The sequence below is a fragment of the Elephantulus edwardii genome, unplaced genomic scaffold (genome assembly GCF_000299155.1).
Source record: "Elephantulus edwardii isolate Elephantulus edwardi_28Jun2011 unplaced genomic scaffold, EleEdw1.0 scaffold00037, whole genome shotgun sequence".
In the NCBI taxonomy this organism is placed as follows: Eukaryota; Metazoa; Chordata; class Mammalia; order Macroscelidea; family Macroscelididae; genus Elephantulus; species Elephantulus edwardii.
Window position 1 is genome coordinate 11,259,185 of NW_006399787.1, and position 24,347 is coordinate 11,283,531.

The window sequence follows — 24,347 nt, forward strand, 5'->3', positions numbered from 1 at the left end:
CTAGAAGATCTCGAAAGGTCTTTAGCACTAGAACTAAAGGCAGCAAGCAGATGAACAGGGCCAGTAACTATCACGTAGAATCTCAGGTTTTCTCTCTCAAGAGGAGATTAATGGTACCACCCTTCTACGCTTGATGGGATTATTCTAGTATTCATCTAGTTCTCCATTTCCACACATATTTCTTGGCTTTCTATGAGAGTGGAGGAGTGCTCTTGTAAGTTCAGGAGACACGGTGGCTAGCAAGACAGGCAAGAGGTAGGACCATTGCTTTGATTTGAATAGTTAGAAAACAATTTCATGGGTTGTTGAACAGGTCTTTTACTGCAGTCTGATTTTCCATTAGAACAATAAAGGCGAAGCTGCCTCACATCATGAAAAGAAGTGATCACTTCACTAAAAGCAGACACGTTCAACAATTGTCCAACCTCATTCCCATATTCTACAAGTGGAAGGGATTGAAGAAAGTCACCAAGCTAAAGAACTATTGTCTTAGTGGAGAGGCTAAGATTTCCCTCTGGGGATTGTTTTCCAATGCAAACAATGGAAAGGGAGCCCCCAAGAGAACTAATCATGGAGATCTGGGGGGCCCATCAGGAAGACCTGCAAGGCTCCTCAGAACTCTCCCTGCACTAAAGCTGGCTGAGTTACTAGAACGTGCAGGCCACCTGGATGTACACACCAAAGCATAGTGAGAAAGCTCTGGAGAGAACCCAACCTATGTTTCAGTCTGCTACTGGGAACTGAAGAGCTACATCTACAGCGTGCACTTCATGTGACCAGGGAAATTGACTTGAAGGAAGGGTTGTATGGAAGAGTAACAGTCACCTCACCACTGGTTTTAGACATAGATGTGGATGAAGTCTCGTTTAGGCCTGGGGGTGCAAGGATCTCTAAGAGGCTGACCAGACAGTGCTTTATTACAATGGTAAAGGTAGAGGGGTTGCAATCCTGCAAAGAGCCTCCCAGGAACCCACAAATAAACTCACGGAAGAGCCAGCACATCGCACCTGCCAGCCTGTGACACCTGCATAAAGACTGACTACTTTCTCTCCAGCATCTTTTTCCCATCCAGAAAAAAAACAGACCATGCTCTACTACTGGTTACTGAGCCAAGGGGGGTGAGGGTGTGGAATCTATGGAGGGTCAAGAGGAATTTTAAATTGGGTGTGAGGTTGAGGTTTTGATTTGGACAAGACCAGGCATTTTAATGCCTGGATATTAGTCTTAATGACCAAAATGAGACTGTTCTTGTGACTTAAAGGGATGGAAAAAGCAAGGACTCTGTCTGAGATGTCATGAAGGGTGGGGAAGGGAAATTCATCATAAAACCATGGAAAAGTGATGGGTGGAGAAAAATAAGGCCATTTCCTGATTGTCTCCCTACAGGTTCAGCCAACTTGAGAAGCCAGTTGTACAGCAAACAAATAATGTCAACTACTTAGTAGAGCAATGAAGAGAGTAGAACCAGGTGACAGGAGAGGGTGGCTTGCTGGTGGTAGTGGTGGGTGAAGATAGTCTACACTGAGTGGTCACGGGCAGTCATTCCAGGTGATAGCTGAACTAAGAGGGTGGAGCAATGTGCAGCTAGTCCCACGAATGTCTTGGAAAAGGGTTTTCTCAGCATTAACCTGGTTTGTTAAGGAGCAGAGAGAAAGCCAAGACAGCTGCAGTGTGATGAGTACTTGAATTAAGAGCGAGATGATTATGCAGGAGTTGAGGCTTTCTTCCAACATTAGGTATTGACTGTGCTTGTCTTTATTAGTGTGGGAAGCTGCATACTGGTACCCTCCTGCTTGTTCCTTCACCTTGCTCCCTGAATTAGGAAGTGGTTTAAAATCGGGAAAGGTATGTGTCAAGGTTATCCTTTCTCTATAACTGTTCAGTCGGTATGCTGACCAAATCATTCAAGAAGTTGCACTGTATGAAGAAGAAAGTGGCATCAAGGTTGCTGACTAAGATGTAGCAACAACCTGTATTATGCAAATTACACAGCCTTGCTTGCAGAAAGTGAAGAAGACTTGAAGCACTTTCTGCAGAAAGTCAACGACTATCATCTTCAATATGAATTATATCTCAGCATCAAGAAAATAAAAATCCTCATCACTGGCCCCACAGGCAACCTCATGATCAAAGGAGAAAAGATAGATTTTGTTAAGGACTTCATTGTACTTGGATCCACGATCAACACCCCGTGATAGCAGCAGTCAAGAGATCAAAAGACACTGAAAATACTAAAGAACACAAATTTAAAGACTAAGGTTTGCCTGATCCAAGCCAGGGTATTTTTAATTATTTCCAATGCATCTGAAAGTTGGACAATGAATAAGGATGGCAGAAGAAGAATTGAGGCTTTTTAATTGTGGTGTTGGAGAAAGTACTGAATACCCATGTATTGTTAAAAAGAACAAACAAATCTTTATTGGAGAAAATGCAACCAGAGTGCTTCTTAAAGGCAAGAAAGATGAAACTTTTTCTTATTTACTTTGGACATGTTGTCAGGGCTAATTCTTGGGAAAAGACACATGCTGGGAAAGGTGGAGTGCCAGAGAAAGAGGAAGACCCTCTAATGGACAGACACAACGACTTGAACAATGGGCCGAGCATTTCTGAGTTGGGGAGGATGGTGCAGGACAGGGCGAGGCTCAGATCTATCTTCACTGGGGTGCTACGAGCTCAGTGACATCTAACAACAGACTATCATACTATCATAATGGTGCAGCCATGTTTGCCCAGACGTTTAGGCTTCTGAGCAGGAAGCCATGGTTGTTGGTTGGACCACTCAGCTGGATGGCTTTTAGCCCCTCACTCTTCACTGCCAACATAAAAAGAGGTGAACACACACTTGTCTTGTAGCCTGGAAAGGAGACCTGTGGTAACTCAACAGTTGCCGTCTTGAGCTACTAATTCAAAGCTCCCCAGTTTGAATCCACCAGCCTCTCTCTCTACAGGAGAAATAAAAGGCACAGTCAGCTCCCACTCACATCCACAGCCTTACCCTTTGGGAAGGCATCATGAGTAAGAACCCACTTGCAATGGTAGCAGATGGGTGGTTTCTGGGATTGATCACCAGCTCCGAGCTTCATGGAAGCTTCCTTGGAAAACTCCCCAGGGAATGAGGGGCTGGGTGGCTGAGTCCAGGACAGAGTTCTGAGCCAGAGGCAGGAGGCCACAATTTCATTGCCCTCTTTGGCACATGCTGTCTCGCAGAAGTGACTTTCTTCCAGGCTTCTTTTCTTATCTATGCTTCTGTGAAAAGAGGGCACCTCTTTCTACCTTTTAGTATCACCACCGACCTTGAGGCGCACACACCCCCCGCCAAAAAAAAAAAAAAAAAAAAGCAGTGAGGATGGGGAGCTCTGGTGTAGAGAGCTGCGACGCTAACTCAAAAGGAGGCGGCTCTTTGGCAGTTCAAATCCACCAGTGAGCTCCGCGGGAGAAAGACGGATAATCCCCTGTGAGATTTACAACCTCTCCAATCCCGCTCGCCACAGAACGGTGATTAGATTCAAGGAGGGAAGGAGTTGCAGGGTCTAGCATGAACGGGCTTTGGGGCCGAGACAAGGCCACTTGGAAGCTTCCAGCTCACACGCTATCCGGGCAGCTGGCCGGTTTCTGTTCGCTCCAACAGCACCATGGCCAAGGACACGGCCAAGTCCACTAGAGGGCGCGCGCGCGCCCCGGCGACCTTCCAGCGCTCCCTCGACCCGCGGCCCCGAGGAGGACGAGCCCCCTGGCGTTGCCAGCGCAGGCAGTCGGCCGGCAACCTCGTCCCCGGGGACGGGCGCCCCCCAGCGGCTGGGCCAGGGAACCGAGGGGGCCTGGAGCCTGCTTCTTTCGCACATACTCATTACCTTAAGGATTCCTTCGAACCTTCGAGGCTACAGTCTTGGCCAAGCCACCGAAAGTTCGTTCCTGAGGTTGAAGCAGGACATAAACCCAGAACAGGCTGGAAAGTGGAGTTCGCTCAGGGCAGGACAAAGGTGGCGCGGCAGCCTCCATGTCCCTTAGCAGCCCTCGGGTCAGCCCTGCGCCACCCCCAGCTCCTCAGGGGTTAATCCCCCTCGCCGCCTGCTCGCTTCCCGGTGCCAAAGTGGGTGTTGCTGGAATTCCTCTCTCCCTCTCCCGTAATGAGGGGGCTGAGCTGTCCCTCCGAGGAGGGGGCATGGTGTGGATAAAAGAGACGAAAAAGCAGCGGAGGTTTCCAAAAATAAAACCGTCCGATTCCCTTCGTAGTGACAAGGAAGGAGAAGCGAAGGTGCGGCGGCCGTGCGCGCTCAGCTGCAGACGAAGCGCGGACGCGAAGCGCAGGGCGCGCAGACCCCACTGCACACGCCTCCCTGCCCTCTCTGGGGGACAACCTGGCCCCAGACGGCTTATTTTGGGGGCCCTCTAGACGAGGCGAAAGCGGGCCGTCTGGCAGAGTCCTGAGCGCAGCCCGCGGTCAACTAGAGCCGCCAACTCCAAGTCCCCGCGAGGCTCCCCGCGCGCACGGCTCCCCCGCAGCCCCCAGCGCCATGAGGCCACCGCCCGCCGCCTGCTACCCGGGGTTCGTCCCGCAGAACTCCTGGAGGGGCTTGTTGTCGCTCCTCCTGGTCCTCTTTGTGGGCATGGGTCGTGCCCAGAGGGACCCCGCGGGGAGATACGAGCTGGCCGGCAGAGACGCGGATCGGCTGAGGCGCCCCGGGGGCAGCCACCCCGGAGCGGCTGCGGCGAAGGTGTACAGTCTGTTCCGGGACCAGGACGCAGCGGTTCCGGGCTTGCTGCCCGCCGAACGCGCCCAGCCGAGCTGGGGGAGCCCCAGGAAGGCCGGCGAGGCAGAGGCGGGGAGGCCGCGCCGAGTCCAGTCACCTGCGCAGCCGCGGAGAAGTAGACCCCCGGGCCAGCAGCAGTCGGCAACCCGGCCCCGGGCCGCCCCCGCTCTACCGCGTTCTCGGACCCCGCAGCGGCCCGGGGCTGCGCCCCCAACCCCGCCTCGAGGGCGGCTCACGGGGTGAGCACTGGAGAGGGGTGCATGGGAGGAGCGAAGGCTGGAGCTGTGTGCGCACACTCATGGAGGGGTGTGCAGGGGAGAGGAAAGGGGGTGGGGCCGTGCCCTGCGTCCTCCTGGCCTCAGTACTGCCGGGGTCGGGCACCGAGTTCCAGCCCAGGGCTCGAATCGCGGATTTGAGCTGTGACCGCCTCCGCCTTCCCCACTCTTTCGAACTAGCTCGCGCGCGGAGCCCGGACGTGAATAATCTCTCAAGGCACCTCTGCCTGGGGCGCGCGCACCTCGCATTCTCCGCGCAGCCGGGATTCGAGCGGGAGTGGGTGGGGCACCGGGTGAGCTGCGAGGCAGAAGCAGGGCCCACTGGAATCCGGGAGCTAGAAAAGTAGGCGCGATCGTGCAGGCTCCCTCCGGGTGGAAGGTGTCGGGTCTGCTGGACCAGGAGGCAGACGCATCTCAGGAAGGGGGCTGGCAGCGGCGCAGGCGCGCGCTGGCGTGTGGGCCGGGCGCAGGTCGGCGGGGGATGGCCAGGGGCGTGAGGAAGGGAGCAGGCACGGGTTTAGGGGCTCTGGGCAAGGAGCCTACTTTCAAAGTCTCTGTGGCAGAGTGATCTGTGCATGTGGCTGCCTATCTAGATGTCTGTGCTAGTCAAACACTTCCCCACAGCTCAATTACTATGCCTCTGTTGGGTACCACCTGTGGCCTCAAGGTGTAGAGGGGTCCCCAGCAACCTTTCCGCATCATCGAGGCTCCTGGGCTGAAAGCTTGTTAGTATGAGAGGTATCTCCAGCGGACGGTTGTCATTGGTGTTGACCTGCCCCCAGTTTACCATTTCTGTTTAGTCAGTGTGTTCAGCACAAAGGAGGCTGTAACTCACCAGGTGGGTCAAGTAAGCCTCATGGCCTTTGCGCTAGGCTTTTTTCCCCTGATAAACCCTTCCCTATTTCAGCCCTGTTCACTCTCTTGCTTCATTCAGCTCTCTGATCAGAGGCCTTCTGTAACCACCCTGCACCACCGCTTTCCCCTAATTTGTGTCTTTGGAGCATTTATCACTCCCCAGACCACACTAATGTTATGTTGCAGGGTTCCTAGAGCCTAGAATGGCACTTGCAGAGGGCTGGTGCTTATAAATGATCTGTTGAATGGATGAATGAACTCCCTGCTGCGCTTGGAAGGTACAGAAAAGTCAGCTTGAAGCAATATAGAGTAGACCCACTGCTGAGTCTCTTACTCATTGGATCACTCAACACGTATTTATGAAACATCTGCTACATTTCTGATTTTTTTCTTTTCCTGACCTGTGCACGTGAATGTATGCTTCCTAACAGCGTGTGTGCAGAGTGTGGCGTATGGGATAAGAGCCCAGAATGAAAGGCACTGCTTTTGCTGGAAGAACAGATACTTAAAATTGAGATAGAGAAATGAATAGATACATACTGGAGGATGAACTGTTTAGTACTGAAAGCTTCATATGAAATGTAGAAGCAGCTGTGGTGCTCAGAGAAAGCCCCTAGGGCTTGTAGGCATCGTGAGGTGAAGCATGGGGAAAGGAAAGGTTGTAGAAGTTGAATGTAAAGGCAAAGGTGACATACAGGTGCAGCGCTGCCCAAGGACGTGGATGTGTCATTGCTGACCTTGGCACATGGACAGGACTGCATCTCAAGTTGAGAGGAACCCGGAGAGCTGAGGCTGGAGGGGGAGGCTGGGCTAGATCATGGAAGACCTGTACTCTGGGCATTTAGGCAGTGAGAGGGAGTGAAGAGAAAGTGAGAGAGTGGAGGCTGGGCTGTTTAGAAATTGAGAAATGAAGTGGTGATGAGCAAAGCAGACCATCACCTTTATAAGGCTGATGAAAGTGCATAGGTGTGTGAGGACCAGGTACCTGCTAAACACAGGGGCACATATCAAATTGTGTGCAGGTCTTGGCCCCTTCTCCAAATCTTCAACTTTGGTAAAGGGTGAGTTCTTGACAGTCCATACATACCATGAAAGAAGGGGCGGGGCCACGTGATAATCTTTATTGGCTACCCAGGTCCAATGACTTCTAGCCAGATCGATCACGCTTGCCAATTGCCTAGTGGTCACCTCAGGGCCAAGGAACAAGTGTCACCTAGTGGTGAATCTTGGAACTGCAGTACAACTACTGGGAATTCTTTCTTTATTGAACAAATAAAAATACACATGAAAGGCCTCCTATATGCCAGGCACCGTACTAGAACGGGGGATGTAACACTGACTAAGAGACAGCTCCTGTGTTCATGGCACTTACAAGAGTAGGGCTTTGTTGAACACAGGAAAGATTTATTAGCATGTGATAGGCATTATGCCTAGTGTCTGGGATATAACAGTGAGCAGAGTAGAGAGAATTCTTGTACTCATGAAATTGATTGGACGAATTAAGCCAGCTTCTTCCCAACACCAGTGGTTCTTGGACCAGCCTCACAGCACATCACGATCACATCTCTACCTTGTTGCTCCAGTTTTATTAATATTTTTCTTTCAATTCAGGATTGTGTTTTCTCTACTTTTAAATATTTTGTGTTATGACATTTTACAAGCAGACAGAGAGCTCCTGGGAAGAATATAACACAGCAGCTTTGTTGTTGTTATGTGTCATCAAGTCGAGTATGGCTCACATCGACCCTATCAACAACGGATCTGTGCCCTGCCCGGTCCTGTGTCAACCTCATCTCCTCTAATATACTTGAGCCCATTGTTACAGTCACTGTGACAATACATCTTCTTGAGCGTCTTCTTCCCTTTTACTGACCCTCGACTTTTCCAAGCCTGATGTCCTTTTCTAAGGACTGGCTCTTCCTAACAATGGGCCCAAAGTATGCGAGACAAAGCTTCAACATCGGTGCCTCCAAGGAGCAACCTGATTGCACTTTCTCCAAGACATATTTGTTTGTTCTTTTGGCAGTTCATAGGGTATTCGGTATTCTCCAATGCCACAACTCAAAGGATTGGCTTTTCTGTCATCTTTATTCATTGTCCAACTTTCAGATACCTAAGAAGTAATTGGAAGGACCATGGCTTGGATCAAGCACACCTCAGTGCGTAAAGGGATAGTCTTTAAACTGACATCCTTCCTATTTACCACTTTCCCCCCTCATTAGTAATCTTCTTTTATTTATTTATTTTTAAAAATTTTAATGAACGTTTACAGAGACTTTGAATTTCCATTCATTCATTGTTGCATTTTTCTCCCTACCCACCCCTCTCCACCCAATTCACTCTTTGAAAAGTAAAAGAAAAATTCTTTCATTGTTATACAATCCCTCCCCCAAAGTCCACTCCATTATGCAGCCTTCATTCTGGACTCCTGTCATGCTAATAATACCTAATCATATATTGCTTTTAAACACTTTTGAAAGGTCTTTGACAGATTTATGAATTCTTATTTTTTGTATATTGCTCCAAACTTTTCATTGAGGTTTCCTTTATAAATTTTTCCAACCTCTCTCCCCAGAGTTAACTACTGTGCTGAATTTACTTCTCATTCCCATGCATGTTTTCATACATTACCACAAATGCATGTGCATATAAAGATACACAATATTGAGCTTGCATATTTTAAGCTTAGATAAGTAGTGCTGTGCTTTATTATTATCCCCCTTCAAGTTTTTTTTCATTAGACTTTTGAGATGAAACCATGTTCATGTAATCAGCTCTAATTTATTAATTTTAGCTGCTGTGTATTATTCTATTGTTTGGATGTACCAAAGTTTATCTATTCTCCTGTTTTTTTGATGTTTAGGATGACTTAGCATTTTTTCTTCAAACTCAAACTTGTTGCACTTTTGTTTGAACTGACTCATTTCAGCAGGTTTTAAGAGACTGTAAATCACATGAGAAAAGATTTCCCATCTTTCTCCCACAGAGTACCTGGTGGATTTGAACCATTTATTTTTGAGTTGGCAGCTCAACTTCTTACCCTCTAGGCCACTGGAGTTCCTTCTGCCTAATCTAGCAGTACTTGGAGCTCAGAGCCATGACTTAACATTTAAAAAATATTACAAATAGTGGCTGGCTAAATTTTTTCTTACATAAATAAATCTGTGTTAAAAGGAAACTTTTTATCACAATCATAAGTAAAAAATGGTAGCACTTGCCATAAACAGAAGATAATTGAAGGAAAGATGAAAGCAAGATAAAATGTTCTTAAATTCTAATCTGACACTTACTTTAGGAAGCTCAACCCTGTGGGTTATTCTCTCTATATTGAAAAGAGACATTGGCAAATGTTGGGGAGCCTCAGATGGAGACTTTTTAAAAAATCTGATCACTAATCAAAAGATCACTGGAAGGGAATCCCTTTCTTTTGTGATCCAGCTTTGTTGAATAATGTGAATGTGTAAACCTAAAATCCTCTTGCCTACCCTCACTTCTGTTCCTCCAACTCTTTTTTGGAAATACTGGGTTAAGGGAAGCACACCGATATTTCAAGTACCATGTGTCAGGCACAGGCCAGAGCCTCTAAGAGGAAGAAGAAAGAACCCTCCTGTATCCAGGGAGTAAACACATACAGCCAATGGCTAACTGTCATGGTGGGTGGACAGAGAATGGTGAAGGCTGGGTAAGTGTCAGGAGAAGTATTACACACAGAAGGGTAATGTTTGAGCTGAAAGTCTTGACGTATGGAAAGGATTTCAGTAAAGCCTAGAGGAAACAGCTCTGGTGGCCTAGTAGCAAGAAGATGCACTGCAATCCCAAAGGCACACAGTTCGAGTTCCACAGGAGAAGGATGGGCAGTCTCCTTCAATGCGATTAACTGCCTCTGAAAACCCGCCATAGGGTCAGATATGGGTCAGTTCCGACTCTACTGTACACAGCAACAACAAGAGGAAACAGAAGGTTCCAGGCTGAGATAGCACCTAAGCAAAGACATCCAAATGTGACTGTATGTGATACACGGGGGAAATGGCAAAGTCTGTGTCCCTGGAGGATCACAGCCTTGGTTGTGGTGGTTGTGGAGATGAAGGAGGACTGGTGGGGACAGTGAGGAGGCACAGGTAAGTGGGGGCAAGATTGGCTTTGTGCAAACAGGGGAGAGTCAGGCTGTTTTGTGTTTTAACGAAGGATCAGAATGATTGATTTGTCCCAGGCGGAGCAGTGGTTGTCCTGGGCCGGATGCATCCCAAGGGCTGGGCAGTGAAGCTTATTTTAGCTGAGATATTTGGCACATATGATCTCTGAGTGGAACCTTCCAGAGAGAGTCCCTGAATCTCACTTTCTCTTGTCATGGGTTGCCATTGCGTTGGCTCTAACTCATGATACCTTGTGTATAATAGCCTGAAATGTGGCCCAGTGTTGTACCATCTTCATCTTCATCTTCATGGGCCTGTTTGAGTTCATTGTTGCTCTAGTACGTGTCTCAGGTGGTCAGGCTTGTTTACTGTCTAGTTAGCAGAGGGAGCTCTGGTTGGCCTAGTGGTAAGAAGTTGTACTTCCAATCCTTAGGTATGTGGTTCAAATCCACCCACTGCTCTGAGGAGAAAGATGGGCAGTCTCATTCTGTGTGAATTAAAACCTCTGAAAACCTGCTGGAGGCTCAGCTACGGGTCGGTTCTGACTCAGTGGCATACAACACAAATTAGCAGAGTCCACGGAATCATTATCACCCAGCTTGTCTCCCTCCTTGGCCTGGAAGAGCCCCCAGAGGCCTCCACTGGCTACATGAGTCCCTCTTCAGTGTTCTCCCAGGCCCAGCCTGGCCCTTCAGCCTGGAAGCCTTTCATTCTGTCTTTGTGTAGACAGGGCCTCACTGGAGCAGGCCTGGCTGCTAACCTCTTACAGTCAGCTGCAAGGCCATCCTGAGGGTATCTGAGGTGACAGCTGGCCCTGGGATTGGATTCCCTGCTGTGACCTCCATGGTGGACTCCATGCTGTGACCTCCCTGACCAGGTGGGCCCCTCTGTGTGGGTTCCCACTGACTCTCATTACTAGCAGACTCCTAGGGCTTGTAGCCTTTTTTTCCCCTCTCACAGGCCTCTCAGATTCTAAGAGACCTTGTCATTTCGTAGGGGCAGTGACTTGTAAGTAGTTGGGCAAGTTTCCCCTTCCATCAGGGCACACACTCAGAAACTCCAGCCTTAGGAACCAGCCTCTTCCCCAGAACCTGGTGACTTGGACTCTGATAGGGAGGAGGCCTTCACAGCTCTGGGAAGCTGCTGGGTGGCGGTCCAGAGATGCTGCCAAAGGGCTGGGGGTGGCAAAACTCTTAGTTGAGGGGCACATTCTGAGAGCTCCCTGGGAGGCAGCTCCCCACAACTGTGGGCCAAAAGGCCAGACATGGGCCTCAGCTTTTGCAAGCGGTAGGAATTTATTTTGAATTCTTTGTCAGGCTCCAAAAACCACACAAGCTTTGGGGTCCACTCAAATGTCAGACAACCTCCTAAGCAGGACCAGATGCTGATGTGCTGGCTGCAGCATTCCCAGGGGTGGCCACCCAGCCCCCTGCTCTGTCCTTTGCCCGGGCCCTTGATCCCCCTCACCTTCTTTATGCACCCTCCAGTTCCAGTGACATTTGGTAGATGATGTCTAATGACAAGAATGGGGTCTAGGAAGCCAGAGCCAGACTCAGGTTTGGCCAAAAGTCATCCTCCAGAGAGACCCATTCCAGGAAGTCACCCGGCCCAGGTGTTTGGGTGTTTGGATGGAGCGTCAGAATGAGTTGGAAACTGCTTGTTGAGCAAGGGTCTCTAGGAGTATCTGTTGTCATTGACCAAGGCCTGGGAGCCTCTTCTGACAGCAGAACAAACGCTGAAGCCACAGTGTGGGAAGCTGGGTACTGCTGCAGGTCAGAGCCTCATGTGGGCACCCTCCGTGACAGTGCTAAAGAGCTGCTGGGCAAGGGACTCCAGCTACCACATTTTCTTGTCCAAAGTTTCCTAGAATAAAAAGGGCATGTTTGCTCTGCCGAGGCCACTTCATGCAGGTTCCCAGCCTCACTCTCCACCACCTTGACCCCTACGAGGCGTTCTTATGTAACTGTTCTGGCATCTTTTTCTTCAATGTAGGTCTCAGTGTTTACCCCCTGCCCCCGATTTTCCTGCCGTGTACCCACCTGCCAAAAGGGCTAAGGTTGCTCCCCACTGCATGTGTGTTAGTGACACACATGGATCCTTCTGTTCTGAATGGTTAACAAACTCAGCTGCTAACTGAAAGATTCAAGTTCAAGTCCACCCAGAGGCACCTCGGAAGAAAGACCTGCTGATCTGTTTCCAGAAATGTAGCCATTCAAATGAAGAGCACGATTCTGCTCTTATGTGCCATGAGTTGGACTGAACAGCATCTAGTTACGATTCTTATGTTGTGTCTTCTTCCAGCTTCCGCTGGACTGTCAGAATTTGCAGTGGAAAGAATTGATTAGCTTTTAGTGAGAGGCATCGTGGAGTTGGGGGATGGCTTAGAGCAGGACTTCAAGGCTTGACTTGGGCTCAGCCACTTTCCTCTTCTGTCCCCTTGGGAGGTGGATATTAGCTGAACCTCTCTACCTTGCTTTTTAATCACCTTCATGATCATTGTAATTTCAGTTGAGTGCCTTCAGGTCCAGAGCTTTACATCCCTACCTCATTTAATCTTCTCAGCAACCCCATTGTTGTTAGGTGCCTTTGGGTGGAGTATGTCTCATAATGACCCTATGAACAACAGACCTGAACCCTGTGCAATCCTCACCTTCTCCAAGACTCTTGCACCCATTGCTGCAGTCACTGTCAATCCATCTCATTGAAGGGACTTCCTCTCTCTTGCGGACCCTCCACCCATCATGCCATCCATTTCCAAGGAATGGCCTGTCCTAGCAAAATGCCTGAAGTATGTGAGATGAAGCTTTACTGTCTCTGCCTCCAACCCAGGTGTTGTTGTTGTTGTGTATCATCGAGTCAGAACCAACCCATAGGTAACCCTCTAGGGAGTTCTCAGAGGCAGTTAATTGCACAAGAAGAGATGCCCATCTTGCTCCCATGGAGTAGCTGCTGGATTCAAACTATGTGCCTTTGGGGTTAGAGTCCAGCTTCTTGCTCCTAAACTGCCACAACTCCCCTCCAACCCAATTAGGAAAGCTTGATTGATTTCATTTTACAGATAAAGAGTATGAGATGGAGGTAGCTCTCCTTTCTCAATGGCACAGCACCCTGGGGATGACAGAGTCAGGATTCAGCCGTAGCTCTTCCTGACCCCAGGCCTTGTGCTCAGTCCTCCAAGCCTAGTGTTATCCGTGACCCTGCCATCAAGGATGGGACCGTTGGAAGGGCTCTGTGAATGGTTCCCCCTCTGCTCATGCTTGTGCTGACTCAGTTCTGGTGACCCCACAGAAGGAACGTCTGCGGGGGACAGTGCTGCCCAGGATGGACGACGGCGAACAGCACCAACCACTGTATCAAACGTGAGTGCCTCCTCTCCTGTCCGCCCACCCCTCTCCCTCTGGAAAGTGGCCAGGTTGGGGGAGTCTAGAACTTGGATGAGAACTAGTGTCCCTGATTGCCTCCTGAGATACAGCCTGAGAGGATGCTCATCTAGAAGGAAGAACAAAGGACTTGCAATCTCCTTCTGAAATATCAGTCCCTGAAAACCCAGCTGAGCCCAGCTCTGCTCTGAAAATAGGGGTCAATGGTCAGAATCACTCATAGGGGAGCAACTGATTTTATGTTTTTGGTTTCTTCTCCCAAAAAACTCGACTTAAGGTCCCTCTTAATCACTGCGTGCTGCTACCGAATCTCTTGTCTTACTTCAGCTTTCTGGGGTTCACTTTCTACATCTATAAATATGCTACTACAGTCAGCACCATTAAACTACTACGGGATACTACTGTTTCTGGTTTTACAACAGTTACTACTACACTCGTCGCGTTCTGCTATTATGATTATACTACCACTCCTAGCTAAGGAGCTCTGGTGGCCTAGTGGTAAGAAGCTGGGCTACAAGCCCAAAGGCACGTGGTTTGAATCCACCAGCTGCTCTGTGGGAGAAGGATGAGCAGTCTCCTCCTGTGTGATTTACTGCACTGAAAAGCCCTCTGGAGGGTCAGCTCTGAGTCAGTTCTAACTCGACGGTACACAACAACCTGGCTAATATGAGAACTATGGTGTAGTTTGTGGAGGGTTGTACTGATAATCCAGTCTCCCTGCCTCTCTGGGGGTTCGAACCCACCAGTGGTTCTAATCTACCAGTGGCCCCTCAGGAGAAAGATGGGCTTTCCCCTCTCATGGAATTTACAGCCTTGGAAAAGCCTCGGAAGGGACCACTAGGAATTGACTCCAAGTAGGTGGCAGTGAGTCAGAGAGACAAAGAGAGAGGGAGACTACCTAATACCTAATAGTAAAAAGGCATTTACAATGTGCCCAACATTGTCAAACTCTTCACAGACTTCATCTTAGATTATTTAGACTGGCAGCAATGTTATAAGTAGGTATAGTACCTGCAAAAGCTGGGACCTGTGTAAGGTGGAAACCTCCGCAGAGAAGGCAAACACATATTTTCCACTAACAGAAAGTGATAGTGAAGTGGTAAGACTGTATGCAGTCAAAAGCAGACAATTTGCAAAACCCAGAAAAACAAGACAGTCCCATTGAGCTCTCACGGGTCACACTGATTGTGTCATCTCCACCTACAGGCAAGGGAACTGAAGTTCACGTGGGGTAGGAAATGTGGTCAGGGATACACTTGTGCACAGGCTAGGACTAGACCCAGGCAGTCTGAGGCTGGGACATTCTGGTGCTTGGAATTCCCACAGGCCTGGAGCCCCTTGGGTCTTTTTCCTTTTTAGCCAGCTCCCTTGGTCTCTGTGGAGCCGAGGAGCTCCGCCTGACTCTCTTGTAGCTGGTGCTGTCTTCTGCCTCGCCCAGAACTTGGCTGGAAAGCCTCCAGCCTGCCAGCTCCCCTTCCTGCCCCCAGGATACTCCCTGAGAAGGTGCTCAGATGGACCAGTTCTGGTCCAGGTGCATGACAGGATTCACTGAGCTCCCTGCACTGGTTGGATGCTTTCTTCTTTGTCACTCTCTCTGCCTTCCTGAGATGGGGATGCTTTCAGTGCTGCAGGGCTGGGCTATTGGCTTGCTGCATGGCCCTGTCCCTCCCCTAGTCTGCAGATGCAGCTCAAGCAGACAAATCCCAACCACAACACCAACACCAAACAGCAGCAAGGTAGATCTTCCGCCTGGATCTGTTTCTCCTCAGAGGAACTGGATCTTCAAGGGCGTGAGGGTAGCTCTCAGAGGTCAGGTCCCCAGGTAGGACAGGCAGGGCTAGGGGAGGGAAACTTGGTCCTCATCATTTTAAAGGTGAAGAGAGTGAGCTTTACAGAGGTAATGACTTGTTCAAGCTCATGAGAGGAGGATCCAGGACTCAGAATCCTCCCTGAGCACCTCCACAGGTCAGAGACACCACGGTGTGCATGGTTTTACACTATGCAGATTCTCTAGAGGGAGGGCTTGACCTTGACATTTTAAAAAACACTCTGCATGATTCTGGCTGGACCAAAAAGGATTTCACAGGTTTGAGTTCAGTTATGAGAAAAGCTTGTGGTCTAGTGGTAAGAAGCTGCACTGCAATCCCAAAGGCATGTAGTTCAAATCCACCAGCTAGCTACTCTGTTGGAAAGATGGGAAATCTGCTCCCATGCAATTTGTTGTTGTTGTTGATGATGGTCTTCGAGTCGAGCACGACTCATAGCAACCCTATGAACAAAGCCTGAAGTCCCTCTACAACTATCGACGTTTATCAAAGTTCATAGAGTTTCTGGAAGCTTCCAAACCTGTCATAGTATGTTATTGCATCTGAAAACTGACTGGAGAGTCAGCTATGGGTCAGTTCTGACTTGACAGCACACAGCAACAACATGAAAAAATCTTGGGTGAGGCCAAGAAGTTGCATTGCCTACTCAAAGAATGCATCTCTCTGGTGGTTCGAATCCATCGTCCTCTTTGAGGGAGGAATGTGGACAATCTCCTCCTGTGCAATTTATAGGCTCAGGAACCCATGAGAGGGTCAGGTATGTGTCTCACTCGATGGCAGTGAGTGACTGAATGAGTATGGGGTGGGGCTGGAGATGTCGTTTCTAACAAGTTCCCATGGAGGTGATGGTGCAGGTCCAAGGGCTGCGCCTGGAGTAACTGGGGACTCTGGAGGCCTGGGAAGGAGTTTGGGGTGAGAGATAGGGAAGATGGTTAGAGTGTTGGCTGAGGTAGCATTGGCTGATGGAGAGTGTTGCTGAAGTTTGAGCTGAAGCCAAAGCCGGGTGAATTATAATGCGGTGGGCTTCTCCCCTGCTGCCGGAAGGGCCTGGGCACAATGCTCTCTCATACCCTCTGGCCTTGGAGGTGCTCAGTTTTCCTAATTCGCTCGTGATTTTCCAGCAGGACTCTGCCAAAATGGGGTTTCGACACTGGAAACTTGGGGTTGGGCGACTCTGCAGAATGTCACAGTACCCCTGTGTGTGCGTGTGCCCTCGTGCCCATGGGGTGCTGCTCCAGAATGCTCTCAGCACCCCCTCTAGATTCAGCACATCCCGTGCTTGGGGGTCCTCTCCGCCTGTAACTTTGCTGTCTGTCTGGCTCACCCTGCTGTTCTTACCCACTGCCCGTGAGAATCCTGCCAGGGGTGCAGGCATTTCCCATCGAGTCCTGCCTGCCCACGGAGGTCTGTGTGTTAATTAGCTGATCCCTGTTCTGTTTGCCTGTTGTTATGTTGCTGCTAACGAGCCTAATGAGAACCACGTGGGAAGCGGGGTGTTGGCCCAGGACCGTTGGGTCCAGCGCTCCGTGCAGCACTCCATGGAACGTGGGGTCTTGGCTCCACACCCTGTCAGCTGGCGCCCCTGCTTCCCCAGCGGCTTTTCGTCTCTTTCTCCCCTCCCCACAGCTGCCCTTCTGGCTGGAGCAGGGACTGCCAATGCCAGGGAATGCTCATGGCTCTGTCCTAGCTGTTTCACACATGTGGGTGCCTCCCTGGGTTAACAGGGGAGGGATGTAACATCGCCCCAGTGCCAAGAATGAAGTTTAATTCCACAACGACAGAGATTCTCAGTCTGTCTCCTGAGCTCTCCTAGATTCTCATGGGCTGACCCAAACCCATGAGGAGAGATGGTCCTGGATCAGCTGGCCACACCCCAGGCTCCCTCACCTCTCCTTACCTAATCCTAGGATATACCCATCCAACCTCTTCACTCTCCTAGGATATACCCATCCAACCTCTTCACTCTCACCTGATCAGTGTCCCTCCTTCATCCCTGCTCAGTCTCCAGCTTCCCAGAGCCACCACATCTACAGATGCCCATTGCAGAGATGCCAGCTCCTCCCTCCACCTTGGCCAAGTCTCCAGCTGGCCTGCCGTCTCTTCCTCTAGCCTTGGTATCTGCCTTTCTCTCTGTGGCTTTGCCAGCTCTCCCATGGAGTTGATGTGTTTATGGATTTGTGGAGGCAGCTGACTTTGGGGACTCTTGGGCCCAGCTTAGCTGAAGGGAAGGACAGTAGGGTGTGGGGTGACGGTGTCCTGTTTATAGTTGCTGCTTTTGGAAGACTCTTCCATCTTCCAGGGTGGCTTATTTCTGTCACCACTCCAACATGCAGAACATACACACACACACATACACACACACACACACACACACACACACACACACACACTGACACACACACACACACACACACACACACACACACACACACACACTCACTCTCTCTCTCTCTCGGCTTCTCCAGGTCAACACTGGAGAATAGGTTGTGGAGAATTCTTTGGATTTCCCTCAGGTGAGGGTAGAATTGTTTTTACAGCTGTTGATTGTGGTCTCTACCCCAAGAAGTAGCAAGACTCAAAGTGTTGGATCCTGGTGGCAAGTTCAAGGACATGTGGGTTTGAATCCCAGCTCTGTGTCCTCCAGAAAGTGTCTGGATGTCAGCTAGCCACTCGACACAAGCTCACTGCAGTTGAATCAGAACTGACACAGCTGACTGTCCAGAGGGTTTTCAGAGGCTCTAAATCTCACGGGAGGAGATTTCTCATCTTTGTCCCTCAGAACAGCTGGTGGATCCGAATTGCCTACCTTTGGGTAGGGAGCACTATTCTTTACCCACTAAGCTACCAACACCTAATTTACAAAGTGAGTATAATAATCTAGATAGTTGTTTCTGAGAATTACTAATAATGGCACTTCATGGCTCTTATTGTGTCAGGTATTGTGTTCTAAGCACTTTACATTATTCAGCTTTAATCCACACAACTCTTTGAGCTAACCTTGACTTATATCCCATTTACTGGGGAGGTTAACTCTGTACAAGGCCACTATGCAGCTGGAAATCAGTGGAGGCTGCATATAAAGCCAGGTTGCCTGGCTCCAGAGTACAAAAGCTTCATGCTATGCTCTCTGCTCAGTGCATAGAATGCTGAACGCTTGGCAGATGTAGCTATTAATTTCTGTTCTAGACCCAAGAGATTGGGATCCTTGTGATTGAATACCAGTTCCACCAACTAGTGGCTGTGTGGCCTTGGGAAAGCTGCACACACAAGCTCTCTGTGCCTCTGTTTCCTCTTTGATAAAGTATGGCTACTATTAGCTCCGACTTCGAAGAGTGTCTTGTAAGGAGCAGATGAGCTAATCCAGGTCAAATGTTTCGACAAGGCCTGGCATGTTCAACGTGCTCTGCAGATGTTTGACATTGTTCCTGAGGGCAGGGTCTGCGTCTCCCTGCTTCCAGAAGGCAGCACATTGGCTACATGGTTGTTGTTAGCTGCTGTGGAGTCGGCCCCTGGTTCATGGCAATCCCAGGCTCCATGGAACCTGGCTTTGTGCCATACCCGTGACCAGCTTTGAGTGGTTGATTTTTTTGTAAGTCAATCCCCAGCCCTCTCTTACTACACTCTCAGTCTGGAAGCTCCAGTGAAGCCTGTTAGCAGCATGCCAGCCTAGACTGGCAGATGGGTGGTGCCTGTGTCTGAAGTACATCAGCCAGGAATTGAACCCTGGTCTCTAGCATGGAAGTTGAGAGTTCTACCATTGAGCCAGTGTGCACAGGATGATACAAAGCTCATCCCAGGGCCTTCTTGAGAGGTGCCCCCTTTTGTGGCTCCAAGTTCTCTCAGCCCTTCCAGAAAAATCCCTTCAGTTCAGGAGATCTTGGACATGAAGGTGTAATTTTCTTGGTGGGTCACGGCTCTGTGCGTAGTGCATATTGAGCCTCCTGGTTCAGCATGTCCACATTCCACAGGAAGCGCCTCCTAATCTCTCTCCCTCCTTGGCTTCCCTAAGGGAGTTTATCTGACTCCACATATTCTAGCTCCATAGTAATTCCATCCTAAAGGGGGCGACTATGGCAAGGTGGGTGGGTGGGCAAGAGCCCCAGATCGGGAGCTAGAATCCTTGAGTTCAAATCCTTGCTCCATCACTTACTAGCATGGTGATGGCAGGCAAGATGTTTAACCTCTCTAAGCCTCAATTTTTGTATATGTCGAAAGGGAGGGAGGATGTATGTTAGTAATTATAAAACATGGAAAGCATTCAGTGCAGAGTCTTGTAATGGTAAGTGCCTAACAAACAGAAAAGAGCCAGGAAAGGGGTGTGCTCTTCAGCACACAGAAACGTGCATCTGTGGAGAACTCATTGCTGAATGAAATGGCCTGTGGCCCTCAGAATCAATGGTTAAGTGCTTGGTTACTAACTGAAAGGTCAGAGGTTTGAACCTACTGGCTACTTCTCAGAGGGAAGATATGGTGGTCTGCTACTTTAAGGATTGTTGTTGTTGTTAAGTGCCACCGAGTTAACTCTATGAACCCTGTTCTACCCTGTGCCATCCTCACATTCACACTTCCTGACACCCAAGAGTCCATTGCAGGTTAATCCACCTGGTTGAGAATCTTTCTCTCTTTTGCCAACCCTCAACCCTTCTCAGCATCCTGTCCCTCTCCAAGGAATAGCACCTCCTAGCAACATGCCCAAAGTATGTGAGGTGAAGCCTCATTCTTGCCTCCAAAGAGCACTCTGGCTGCACCCTCTCTAAGACGTATCTGTTTGTTCTCTTGGTTGTCCATGGGATGTTCAGTGCTCTCCTCCAACACCACAGCTCAAGGTGTCAATTCTGTTTCTGTCATCCTTACTTATTGTCCAGCTTTCAGCGGTATAGCAAGTGATCAGGAAAACTATGGCCTGAACTAGATGCACCTTAATTCTCAAATTGATATCATTACTCCTTAATAATTTGAAGAGGTCCCTAACTGCAGATTTTCCCAGTGCAATGTGTCTCCTTATTTCTTGATTGCTGGAACCATGGGTGTTCACTGTAGATCCAAGGAAGGTGAAGCTGTTGACAGTTTCAATCTCCCCTCCATGCACCACAACACTGCCTATTGGTCAAGTGGTAAGAATCTTTGTCTTCTTGACATTGAGATGAAGGCTATATTCCTTGATCTTCTGGAACAAATCTTTAAGACTTAAGGATTATGATCTTGGAAACCTTATGGGACAATTTTAGTGACTCAATGACAGTGAATTTACTGGGTTATTTTTTAACTCAGCAGTTTTCAGGGCGTGATGAAGAAGAAGTGGAAAGTGGAAGATGGGAAGAGTCTATGACCTCAGTAGAGATCCAACTGATGTAAACTGTGCCATCCTAACAAGAGACCCCATCCATCCCTCCGCACCAGATAGTGGCACCTTATGTTTTCCTGGTGAAAAAGTGTGTGTTCCCTGAGACTCTTTGCCCAGAGAGGTGTTTAGGAGATGTTCTTGACTAAAAGCTTCCTGAAGTCAAGTATTTAGGTCATCCCATGTTTTGGTTCACACTTGCCTCTGACCCGCTGGACCCATATGTGTGTGCTTGAATGCTTGGTGCACGCTTTTTAAAGGTCTGAGGGGTGAATGATCACTTTGGGGGAGGGGGGACAAGTGAATGATCATGTGGATGTCCTCACTCTCTACCCTTCTGGGTCCCTGGATTGGTCTTAGAGTCCTTTGCTGGCTTTTTATCTGCTTGACATCTAAATGGTGAACTTTCCCTGAACATTCCCCAGGTCCGCTCTCCCCACAACCCCTTCCACCACACACAGGCGTAGCGGTAATGAGCTGCACTGCTAACCTGAAGGTACACGGTTTGAATCCACCAGCTGTTCCTCGGGAGAAAGATGGGTAGTCTCCTCCTGTGTGATTTACAGCCTCTGAAAATCATCTGGAGGGTCAGCTATGAGGCAATTTTGACTTGATAGCACCTAACAACAGCCCAGCTCCTCATCTTAAAGAGGGGGCCAATGGTAGTCAAGCTAAGCATTAATTTGCACCATTTAATGAGCATACTTTTGGCAGTTCAATTCCATCCAGGATTTTCAGGAAGGAAGACCTAGCTCTCTAGTTGTAAAACAGTCACTGAAAACTCAAAGAAGCCCAGCTCTGCTCTGCAACACGTGAGGTCACTGTGGACCAGAATCCGTTTGACAACTGGTTTGGTTTCTTATTGAGCACCAGCAAGCGGTGCTAGACGATTAACACACAATCATCTTCATAATGGCCAGTGCTTCTCTGCACCAGGTGCTGCACTAACTCTGCCTGCACCCACCCTCAGGTGGTTCTTGTGTGCTCCATGTCCTGCTTCCCTCCCAGGCCCCTGGGCTGCTTCTCCCCTACCCAACAACTAAATGTTGGTTTCTGAGGCCTGAGCCCTGGGTCCTCTTCTTGTCTTTCTTGCTGTACCATTCCTCTGAATGTAAACATCATCTCTGTGCAGATGATGCCCAGATTTATATATCTATCTGCAGCCAGACCTCTCTCTCCTCCAGCCTCCAGATTCCTCCATCAGGTTGCTGCTTCTTGACGCAAGATACACTTGATCCCTCCCAGATTTGCCAACCCCAACTTGCCCCCAAGAAGACTTGTTATTTTTTCTCCCTTTAAGCCATTCATCTGTCTGGGTCTTACCCAGATTATTAAATGGCATCACCATCTACTTACTTGATTGCTGAGCTACCAGAGACACCTTCTTGCTCAGGCCCTGCTGGCTTGACCTCTAATTCCCTGTGGACCTGCCTCCCCCCCCCCCCCCCGCCCCCGCTCCCTCTGTCATCTCAGCTCTCCTGGGCCATACTGCCCAGCCATCTGATCTGACTCCCTATTGTCACCCTTGCCTTCTGGATCTTTTTTCTGTAAGTGAGACCATAACAAATCTTTACTTCAAACTCTTCTGCTGTGATATATCAGACCCTGTCTGGCTCTGCATTCTTGTCTCCCAGCACCCTTGATCTGTAAGTTCAGCCTTGGTTCTAGGAATGTGCTGTCACAGGGCTGTTGCACACCTTCTTTCTCTCTCTCTGCTCATGTTTCCTGGTCTCCTTATGCACCTGGGCCCATGCCATATTCCTAGTCCCCGCTACAAACTTATTTCTCCTGAGGGCTACCCCTACCAGCCTTGTTATCTTGGGGCTTGGACCCTTGGTTGTTTCCCTTCATAATGCCTATTTCAATTTCTGTTGTTTTATTCATTTATTGGTTTACTTATGTTGTGGCTGGCTCTTTGACAAACCTGGAAGTTTTATGACAGAAAGGCCAGTGTGTTTGTTTTGTTGAATCCACCAGCTGCACTATGGCAGAAAGATGGGCAATCTCATCCTGTTTGATTTACTGCCTCTGAAAACTTGCTGGAGGGTCAATTATGAATCAGTTCCCACTCGGAGGTACATAACAACAGCAACAACCACCCTAAAAACAGAGACAAAACAAACCTGTTATCATCAAGTCCATCCTGACTGATGGAGTTCTTAGTATTACAGAGTAGAACTGCTCCAGGGGGTTTTCTTGGCTGTAGTCTTTGTAAAAGCAGATAACCAGGACATTCTTCTGTGGCACATCTGGGTGGATTTGAACTGCCAACCTCTTGATGAGCACTCACAGGGATCTGTTTTCCATCTTATCTCACTTCAGAACCAACCAAACCCACTGTCATCGAGCCGATTCCAACTCATGACTGCTCTCCATTGGCAGTAAAACTTTACAGGAAGAGACTACTCATCTTTCTCCTTCAGAGCAGCTGGTGGATTTGAACCACCGACTTTTCTTTGAGAGGCCCATATTGAATAGCTGTTTTCTAGTTGAGACACTGGAGCTCACAGTGGTTAAGGAGCCTGCCAGCATCCCAGGGTGAGAACTCAAATGCAGTCTCTGACTCCAGAGCCGCCCTCTTCTCCCGGCCTCTACTCTGGCTGTGGCTGAGTTGTGAATGGGAATGGGATATTCCTTCCCTTCCCACCTTCCTGGATTCTGGGCATGGATGGAGCTGGTGTTGCTATTAGAGAGACTGGTGGCTCATGTCAGCTACAGAGCTGTCTTATGTGCTCAGAGCTGCTCCCATGGGAAGGCTTGGTTCCCGGGACGATTCCTCATGGTATAGGCCTCAAAGTCCTCACTCCTCCCAGATAAGGCTCTCAGGGTTGTGGGAATGGACAGACAGGACCTCTCTTCTGCTTTGGAGCAGAACCTAGAGATAAGCTAAGATCTTCTCCCTCATGTTTGCTAGAACTGGTGCAAATTGGGTCTGCTCTCTGCCCTAGACCCTGGCCCCCAATTGGCCCAGTGTTGAAGCATTTGTTAATGCAATTAGCAGGGCAGTCCATGCTCAGGGAGGGAGGGGCTGGGGGCCAAGGTCTGACTCACACCTCCCCTTCCTCCCCTCAGGCCGCCAAACGGTAGAGGCCCACTTGGCCTGCCAGACAGCGTCTGCAGAGAGTGCACAAGAGGCCAAGAACGGCATCTTTCTCTCATTAGAGGCTTTTATGTGAATACAACTGCTATTTTGGAGCAGGGCTATTGGCGGAGACCCTGAGCTGGAGTGCTGTTTCTAGCCGGCCTGAGCGGCGACCCACACAGCTGTGATGTGAGATGGATGAGCCCCCGAAAACCTGGCTTCCTCACAGCCTGGGGTCTCAACACCCACAGTCAGGGCCTGGGGCCTAGAGGCCCCAGGAAGAGCTTGGGTGTGGAGATGAGGAGTCCCAGGGTAGATTCTAAGGGAGTGTGTGAGCCTTAGGAGATCTTGAAACTAGGTGGCTTTCTGTGGTAAACAAAGGTCAAAGCTGTGGAGAAACACCTCAGGCTCACAGGTGGGCTCCTTGCCCTTTGGATTGAATTCTAGGGACAAACTGAGGCCCTCAAGTGGGCATCTAAGGTGGTGTGCCCAGGGAAGGGCTGAGGTAAATATTGGCGTGGATAGGAAACCGCAAAGGCCTCTGGATGTGGAAGGGCACAGGGCCTCCCCCTGAAGGAAGAATCAGGTAGGCCAGTGGATAGGTTCTTAGTTTTCCACTGACTTGTATTTTAAATGATGGAGGTTTACTTGGGAAGCAGCAGAGTTTCAGGTGTGGCACTCAGAGTCTGGTCTAGAGCTGATAC

At 49.3% G+C, this 24,347-nt stretch overlaps 1 protein-coding gene across 1 annotated transcript in view; it reads left to right on the forward strand.

The window, feature by feature from the left end:
* Positions 1-4,405: 4,405 nt before the first annotated feature.
* Positions 4,406-24,347, forward strand: part of LTBP2 (latent transforming growth factor beta binding protein 2) — a 148,136-nt gene continuing 128,194 nt past the window's right edge. Inside the window, 2 exon segments of the mRNA XM_006884680.1 lie at positions 4,406-4,990; positions 13,303-13,373. Coding sequence (XP_006884742.1) covers positions 4,515-4,990; positions 13,303-13,373 — 547 coding nt within the window. The 5' untranslated portion in view covers positions 4,406-4,514.